This window comes from Pelodiscus sinensis, chromosome 24 (assembly GCF_049634645.1).
Source record: "Pelodiscus sinensis isolate JC-2024 chromosome 24, ASM4963464v1, whole genome shotgun sequence".
NCBI lineage: Eukaryota > Metazoa > Chordata > Testudines > Trionychidae > Pelodiscus > Pelodiscus sinensis.
This window is the reverse complement of record NC_134734.1, coordinates 19,255,189-19,264,298: the sequence shown is the minus strand read 5'-3', so window position 1 is coordinate 19,264,298 and position 9,110 is coordinate 19,255,189. Positions and strand designations below refer to the sequence as shown.

The 9,110-nt window shown below is 55.4% G+C and overlaps 1 protein-coding gene across 1 annotated transcript; it reads left to right on the top strand.

The window, feature by feature from the left end:
* The first annotated feature begins 2,593 nt into the window (after positions 1–2,593).
* OAZ3 (ornithine decarboxylase antizyme 3) lies at positions 2,594–8,147 on the top strand. Its single transcript, NM_001290575.1, is given in 5 exon segments — positions 2,594–2,818; positions 4,340–4,467; positions 5,055–5,230; positions 6,493–6,578; positions 7,986–8,147. Coding segments are annotated over 5 exon segments (681 nt in total). The 5' UTR covers positions 2,594–2,660; the 3' UTR covers positions 8,120–8,147.
* The last annotated feature ends 963 nt before the right edge of the window (positions 8,148–9,110 follow it).

Below are 9,110 nucleotides of genomic sequence, written 5' to 3'. Positions count from 1 at the left end.
TGCTTCCGCCTCAGGGACCCGCCCCCCCACCGAGCCCCTCCCCCCTTCCGCCTCAGGGACCCGCCCCCCCTCCGAGCCCCTCCCCCTTCCGCCTCAGGGACCCGCCCCCCCACCGAGCCCCTCCCCCCTTCCGCCTCAGGGACCCGCCCCCCCACCGAGCCCCTCCCCCTTCCGCCTCAGGGACCCGCCTCCCCTCCGAGCCCCTCCCCCTTCCGCCTCAGGGACCCGCCCCTCCACCGAGCCCCTCCCTCACCTGCCTCCTGCGGTGCCCCCCCCCCCGCCTGTGTCGGGCCCCCGGCTCTGCCTCTGCGTCTCCAGCGGGAACGGGGGGGGGGGAGGGGAGCTCGTGGGAGTCGGGGGCGTGGTGGGGCTCCCCACTAGGTGGCACCGCCCCCCTCGCTCCCCACCCCCCCGCCAATGAGCCCCCCCCGCCACGCTTTCTTGCCCCCGCCCAAAGCATCTAGGAGGTTCCAAACCTGGGGGGGGCTGTTCTGCAGATGCGTGTCCACGCCTGGATATGGGAGGCTCAGCTCGAAGAAGGGGGCGTCTGAACTGGCCAGGGGATTCAGTTCCTTGGGGGGCCCTCGTGTTCTACCACTGCAGGTCTAGGGGACAGTGAAAACCGTGTTCGCCCCCCCGAGCAACATCCCCCGAAAGACAAAGGTTAAAAGCTGTCGTAAATACGCCCCTGTGTGCTACCATCAGCATTCTGTCCAACTGTGTATCCCAAACACAGACACTGGCTTGCATACGCCCCGCTTCTGCGTCTTTCCGGAGCGCACCCAGTCCAATGCTCTTGAGATCAGCCCTGCTCATCAGAACTGTGTCCTGGACTGTTCACAGGCATGGCCGCCCGCAGCGCTCCATGGCCAGGCTTTGTCAGGAGCTGCAGGAAGGGGCGGCCTACCCTGCGTCCCGCCGCTCCCATGAACCAGGAACACTCAACATGAACAGGACAATGTAGCACTTTAAAGACTAACAAGATGGTTTATTAGATGATGAGCTTTCGTGGGCCAGACCATCTGAGGAAGTGGGTCTGGCCCACGAATGCTCATCATCTAATAAACCATCTTGTTAGTCTTTAAAGTGCTACATTGTCCTGCATTTTGCTTCAGCTACCCGAGACTAACACGGCTACATTTCTATCACTATTCAACATGAACCAACTCTCGCGGCCTGCCAGCGGATCACCCTGACGGTGAATTGTAACGCCACTGGACTCAGTGGGCCAGTCACAAAGTGTCACTGGCCAGATGTGGTCCACAGGCCAGTTTGGGGACCCCTGCTCTGAAGCATTGGGGACAGCTGAGGCCGGAGATGCTCTGAGGGAGGCCTCTCGTGTAGGTGCTTGGCTGGCGTCTTGCTCACATGCTCAGGGCCTAGCTGATCGCTAGAGGTGGGGCCAGGAAGGAATTTACCCCCCAGCTCAGAGTGGCAGGGACTCTTGGGGGATGGAGGTGGCTATTTGCCTTTCTCCATAGCAAAGGAGTATTGCTGGGTGTTTCTCACAGTTTTTGTGCCATGCAGGTGCCCAGGGCCCGGATGGCACAGCCCAGCCTGGACTCCTGTGCACTGCGATACTTTGGTCTCAGTCTGGGTGTGGGGTTTAGCGTGTGGGGCTGGGGACTTGTGCGAGCCAGGCAGTCAGACTGGATGAGCCGGTGGCATTGTCTGGCCTCTCACTCTGAGCCGCTGACTCTCCACCCCGAGGGAACATGCCCTGTTGGCGCAGTGCAGCAGAGAGAAAAGGACCTGCTCCAGAGGCTGGGGTACAGAGGGACCCCCAGGCCTGCCAATGGGAGGGGGCAAAAGGGGCAACTGCCCTGGGGCCCAGTGATTCAAATGGGCCCAGGGCTCCTAGTCTGCCGCTGCTGCCCTCAGGGCCCTTTAAATTGTTGTGGGAGTGTCGCACTCTGCGTGACTCTGAGGGTTGGATGGGGAGCCCAGCACCATGCTCCAGGCGCTGGCTGGCCCCCAGCCTTGGCCCCTTCCAGGAGCATGGAGCCGGGACTCAGGGCTGTCAGCTCCCCACAGTGGGTGCTAGGCATTTAGACAGGCCTCCCAGTCATTATAATTGCCAGTGTTCGTGGGGGGGGGGGAAGAGTTAAGGCCTGGGGGCCGGATCCAGCCCTCAAGGCTCAGGGCCCCTCCCAGCATCAGAGAGCCCCGATTGGAGGCTGGAGCACACAACATCGTGTGTGAAGGGAATGGGGGAGAGGGGAGTATCTGTGCTTTGGGGTTTTTTGGGGGGGGTTACTTCTCACTTGTGTGCAGCCCCCAGCTGATTTTTCTGTGGGTCAGCAGCCCCCTGATCCAAAGGGTTCCTCCCCCATGGATCTTGCAGTTTGGGGGATGAAGGAGCCACCTGATGGCTGCCAGGGACGGAGTGACCCCCTCCCCTCAACTACAGCTCCCTCCCCTATGGATCAGGGGATGACATGGCCCAGCCACACAACATCCTGCACTTGTGCCCAGGAGGGTGAAGGGCATAACCTAGGTGTGGTCCAGGGGGCGTGGCCTGGCTGGGCGTGTCACAATGATGCCCTCCCAGCAGGGTAATGTCACAATGGATGTGTCACACAGCACCTGGCTACTTGAGCAGGGCGCAGGGGTTCAGGGGCTCACTATGCCGCGGGTAGGCATTGCCTGAAGAAACGTCGCTGCTCCGGGACCACACCTATCTGTTTTCCCTTTCTTATACTGAGAGAGGGAAGAAACGGAACTACTTATATCCCATCTGTTCCCCCTTTGCATATTACTACTACTGCTATCGATACCGTCTCATCTACAGGCGGAGGATGGTGCCTTTCCAAGGGAGGTGAGTGGCTTAATCTTTGATAAAATTAAAAAGTAACAGGGAACCGTCACTTCTGGCCAAGTGTTTACTGAATTGTACGCTCCGTGGGGCAGGGACTGTCATTTGTTCCGTTTTTATACAATGCCTGGCCCAACGGGGTGCTGGTGCACAACCATGCCATAAATCACCCATTGGCTGTGTCTAGACTGGCCAGTTTTTCCGGAAAATCAGCCGCTTTTCCGGAAAAACTTGCCAGCTGTCTACACTGGCCGCTTGAATTTCCGCAAAAGCACTCCTACTGTAAGAAATCAGTGCTTTTTGCGGAAATACTATTCTGCTCCCGTTCGGGCAAAAGTCCCTTTTGCGCAAAAGGGCCAGTGTAGACAGCTGAGATTTGTTTTCCGCAAAAAAGCCCCGATCACGAAAATGGCGATTGGGGCTTTTTTGCGCAAAAGTGCATCTAGATTGGCCATGGGTGCTTTTCCGCAAAAAGTGCTTTTGCGGAAAAGCATCCATGCCAATCTAGACGCGCTTTTCCGAAAATGCTTTTAACGGAAAACTTTTCCGTTAAAAGCATTTCCGGAAAATCATGCCAGTCTATACGTAGCCAATTGTGTTTTCAAAAGCAATGGGTGAATTTAGGAGCTCAACTTGAGAGATCTTAGAAAGGCTTGGTTTTTGGGGGAACGGAGGGGGCTCAACATCTTCTGAAATCAGCCCCCCAACTATCTCTGTAGGTAGTTGAAGTATGTGTGTGTGGAGAGGAGGGGAATCTGAAACAACCCTTCTACCCATTATTTAGATTTTACCATTATTGGGGGTGTTTTGCATTTGTTAACAAAGCTGCTGCTCCAGCCAGCTGTTTAGGTACTTCTGTAACCCACATTACTGCAGCATCAAGCACTTCCCGGGCTGCCAATTGGAAAACAGGCATGGAGCTGCTCCATGACTTGCCCGTGGTCAGAAAAGGAAGGCTGTGGCAGAGCAAGGAACTGAGTCTAGACTAATGCCCTAACCGGGCGCCAGAATTAGTTCCCAGCAGAAAGGTGACACACCAGTCTGTCTGTCCACCAGTTAACCTGCCCCCTTGCATCCACCCTTCCCCGACAGAGCCTCGGGAAAGACCGGCCCCTTTGGGAGGTGTCTTTCAGGCCAAGTCAGGCTGGAAACCACTGACAGCATTTAGCCTCAAAGGACCTTCTCCAGCTGCCTGGACTGGATTCCTTGGGGTGTCCAGCTCTCCAAGGCAATCAGCCAAACCTCCTTTAAAACAGCCAAAGTCGAATGCCCCTAATGTTGTGGGTGGGAGCATCCGCCTTTGCTGTGGCTAATTATAAAGGACTGTTAGGCACAAGAAGGGGATCAAGAGCGGAGGAATTGACAATGGATAGTCCCTAGTAGCAGCCGTTTGTTAAGAGCTCGGATGAAATCTTGGCCTCATTGAAGTCAAGGCTAAAACTCTCACTGACTTGCCGCTAGGCCAGGATTTCATTCTGCCCCCTCCCCCCCGTCCTTCTCTCTCTTGTTCTCTCGTCCTCAAAGTATCACCATGACCGAGCGCGAGAGCCTGACACTCAGACCTCGCTACTGCCTCCAATGTTCCTGAGTCCTTGGGAGGCGGCTCGCCCGGCCAAGGAGCTAACCAGGGAGAGCTGAAAGAGTTGTACAAGGTAGGAAGCCATGGGCCGCCTGGCTGAGTCCTGCGTGCATCAAGGGGATTGTTCCCCTAGTGGTTGAACCTAAGAGGGTTGGGCTGGCCAGTCGGTGCCTAGAGAAGAGGGTGATGGGCCCAGAGGAACTGGGTGGGCAGGAATCATTAACGTTTGCCCTTTGAACGAGAAACCGTTTCAGATTCTTTGGGGGGAATAGTGCAGGGAGGAATTTGCCTTGCCTGACTCTGGCTGCTTCCTGTCTTGAAATCCTTTTCAGTTAGATCCTAGTCTAGGCTCCCCAACATCTGGAACACATGGGCCGGAGCCATGGGCAGGGGGGCAAGCTGGGAGTTCCCAATTGGTAGGATCTGGATGTAGATTAGATCCCCATGGCGGACTCCAGCACCAACAGGAGTTAGTTTCCAGCTAGCTCGGCTGGTAACAAGCAGGGCCGGCCCACATTTTGGCACCTGAGGCGGGGAGCTCACATGATGCCCCCATATGCACCAGCAGCCAACAATTTTCTACACTCTGGGTTCTAGTGCTCCCCCTCCCCCCCGTCAGGCTGCCTCAGTTAGCCTCATGGTAACGGGGCTTCTTTGCAGGCTGGGAACCTGACCGTGTTTGCCGGCGACCTTCTGCTCCCTGGTCTCCCTGTCCAGCTGGACTTCCATTTCCAACTCGGGCCCCACGGCTCCGTTCACTGGCACGGACTCCTAACCGACAGCAAGCTTTTCCTGGACACGCCCCGTGGTGCTCTGGATCAAAATAACCGTGAAAGGTAAGGAGCCCAGGCTGGCTTGCAGAGGGGCTTTCCCACGTCCTGTGGCTGGGAGAAAGCAGCCCCCGTCAACATCCCCCTTCTACTTTGACCCTGCTTCTCCAGGACAGTTGCAATCTAGGATAACTCCAGTTTCATTTGCAAACACACTGAAGAGCCTGGAGCCATTCATTGTTGTAGAGATGGACAAGAGCAATCAAGTCTCCGGCCCTTGGGTAGCACAGGGTTAGCCTCTCCGGCGCAGGCTGCCGGCCTGTTCTTTATTCCATCCACCTGCCATTTTGTGTTGGAACGTTGGTTACAGTTATCCCTTGAGGCTATGTCTACACTTACGGCTCCTTGTGCCAGAAATATGCAAATGAGGCTAAGGGTGGCATATCGCTGCGCCTCATTTGCATGCCTAATGAGCCACCATTTTTGCAGAAGAGGCTCTTGCGCCAGAAGCCGCCAGTGTAGACGTAACCCTCTTGCGCAATGCCGCTACGCTGATTATTTTCAGGAATAATGGCATTGCGCAGGAGGGGTTTTCTTGCACAAGAAGGGGCAATGTCGACAGCTCCTTCTGGCGCAAGAGCCTCTTTTGCAAAAATAGTGGCTCATTAGGTATGCAAATGAGGCTCGGTGATATTCCACACTTAGCCTTATTTGCATACGTCTGACGCAAGAAACCATGAGTGTAGACATAGCCTGACTGTCTTCCTACAGCTGTAAATCACCTTCCACCCGTGACAGGTGGTGGCTCGCAGGAAAAAGTCAGCAGCTCCCCCCGCATGGTGGCCAAGGTCATGGGTAATAACCGCTCCCATTGTGTGCTCACCGGGGCTGCATCTTCAAATTGCCTGCAGTCAGGGCAAAGGCCGGCTGAGGGACCCAGCGCGATTTACTCAGCTCTTCTTAGCAGTTAACAATTGTGCCTGCTTCTAAATGAGCCCTCTTGAAAGGAATCCAACCCCTTGGTCCTTTTCGGTCTTTGGAAGAGCCTGAATCTCGGCTCAGGTTTGTCTCTTTCCAGCTGACCAACCTGGGTTTTTATACAGCTGCTGCCCAAGGGTTTGAACTCTCAAGTGCCAGCGTAGCACAGAACCAAACCTGCAGGAACCAAAGCCACATCGAAGGGTTAGATTGCTCATAGGTGCCAAGCCCCCAATCCCTCCGGATTTTAACTGGAGCTGAGCACGTAGCTCCTTGGAGACTTCCCTTCCTCCCCCCACCATGGAGCTATTTCTCAGCTTGTTCAAGCCCAGGCGTGTGTGTCTTTGCAGCCTGACGGCGACGCTGGACTACGTGGAGGAAAAGACGGCCGTGAACCTCGTGTTTGTCAACTTCCAGCCGACTCGCAGCGATCGTGGTAAGGGGCTGGTGGGTGGGAGGCGAACACAGATACGACTACACTCGCAGCGTCTTGGGCCAGAAATATGCAAATGAGGCTAAGCGTGGAATATCGCTGAGCCTCATTTGCATACCTAATGAGCCACCATTTTTGCAGAAGAGGCTCTTCCGCCAGAAGGAGCTGTCTACCCTGCCCCTTCTTGCGCAAGAAAAACCCTCTTGCACAGTGCTGTTACGCTGATTACTTTTTAGGAAGAACGGCATTGTGCAAGAGGGTTCTTCTTGCGCAAGATGGGGCAGGGTAGACAGCTCCTTCTGCAAAAGAAGCCTCTTCTGCAAAAATGGCGGCTCATTAGGTATGCAAATAAGGCTCAGCAATAGTCCACAGTTAGCCTCATTTGCATATTTCTGGTTCAAGAAGCCGCAAGCCTAGACATAGCCAGAGGCTGTCTCTACATTGGCATGATCTTGCACAAATACTATTTAACGCAAGAGTTCTTGCATGAAAGTATTTGCTAAAGAGAGCGTCTACACTGGCATGTGCCTTTGCGCAAGAGATGTGCTTTTGCGCAAGAGCATCCGTGCCAGTGTAGACGCTCTCTTGCGCAAGAAAGCTCTGATGGCCATTTTAACCATCGGGCTTTCTTGCGCAAGAAATTCATGTTGCCTGTCTACACTGGCCTCTTGCGCTTATTCCTGAGTGGGAGCATCATAGTTCATGTGCAAGAAGCTTATCTGGGAATAGCTATTACTTATCCTGGGTGTGGAATGCACAGAGACCAGCTATCAAAGGAGGACTATTGTTCTCCCCACTTTTCTGGAAGGAAAGCGCCCCTCCCCTGGGAAGCCGCATTTTAAAACAAGGTACCTGATTCTGCAGTACTGTTAGGCAAGGGAAGGGAGAATTCTAAGCCCTCGCTAGAGTATTTTGTAGCGAAGAGACGCTATTTGACTTGCAATTCAAAGAGCAAGGCCCCCGTCGGACTTCAGCCATGCAGCCAGGACTTTTCAATGGAAGCAGGCTGCACGACTTCTTGAGTTAGAATGACTTCACACAGCTCCCAGTCCTTTCCACTCTCACCCCTCCATCACGTCAGGGTCTAGTAACACTAGAGGAACAGTGATAGACACGTAGCTGTGTTAGTCTGGTCTAGTTGAAACAAGCGCCAGGACTATGCAGCACTTTAAAAGACTAACAAGATGGTTTATTAGGCGATGAGCTTTCATGAGCCAGACCCACTTCCTCAGATCAATTTTCATAGGTCTGGCCCACGAAAGCGCATCACCTAATAATCCATCCTGTTAGTCTTTGATGGGCTGCAGAGTCCTGGCGCTTGTTTCCACTAGAGGAACAGGAACACTGAGGTGAAGGGGCAGTGAGAACAGCTGTTTTTCATAAGCACCTCCTCCCCTTTCTGTCCCACAGGAGACTTGTTGCGAGCATTCAGCTACTTGGGCTTTGAGGTTGTCAGACCCGATCATCCCTTGCTGCCACCGTGGGAGGATGTTATCTTCATGGTTTACCAGATGGAGCGCGACTGCTGTCCAGAGCTGGCATGAGAGTCCCTGAAGCTGGGCACACTGCCCAGATGGGATGGGATGGGATGGGATGGGATGGGGGGGGGAGAAGGCAGGGAGGTGTGGTTCCTCCTTGACTTGGGCCTGGAGCTGGCAGGATCAGACCGAGGCTTTGAGTTGCGGTGGGTAACTGAGCCTGTCCCCATGGAGCAGCATTAAATGGGCGTGAAAGCACAGGTGTGGCCATGGCTTGGGGGATCGGGGGGGGGGGGGGGGGGAGGGAGAGAGAGAGAGAAGGGCTTTACCTTACAATAGCACCAGGGGGAAGGAGGAAAGAATCTTGCAGCTTCTGACTCACATGTGAGATCAGCAGGTGTCTGTACAGCTGCACAGGGCCCAGATCAACCGGCCTGCTACAGGCCTCCAGCCTGACTCGGCAGGGCCCGGTCCTGGGTGGAACAGAGCTCTGCATTCAGGGCTTGGCCCTGTGGCCTGGACTGAGGCTCAGCATGGGAGCTCCCAGAACCAGGAAGGGGGCGCCGCTCCACCCCCCTGCCTCAGGGCCTTTCACACCTGCAAAATTCACTGACCAGGCTCCTGTGCCCCCCCCTTTAAAGCCCTGGCCGGGGTGACATGGGCACTGACACTTTGTCCCTGGGGTGGGGAACATTTTTCTGGCCACCGCTCCTCAGGAAAAAAAAGTGAGTCCGGGGCCCCACACAGCCCCACAGCGGGGAGACTCCAGGCTCCGGCAAGGGGCCAGAAAGGAGGGGTTCAGGATACAGGACAGGGCTCCAGGCTGGAGCAGAGGGGGCTCTGGGGATAAGGGGTGTGGAGTGTGCAGGGCCTGGGAGGGGGTTAGGGTGTGGACAGGGGCTCAGAGCTGGCCACAATTCCTTGCAGCTCCAGTCCAGTGTATCGGGGCTTCTAGCCAGTCCTTGCCTCGGCCGGATGAATTTAGCAGGGGGCAGATCCAGCCTGGGAGCAGGAAGATTCCCCCACCCTGGTTTGTAGCATGGTCTGCCTAAGGCTC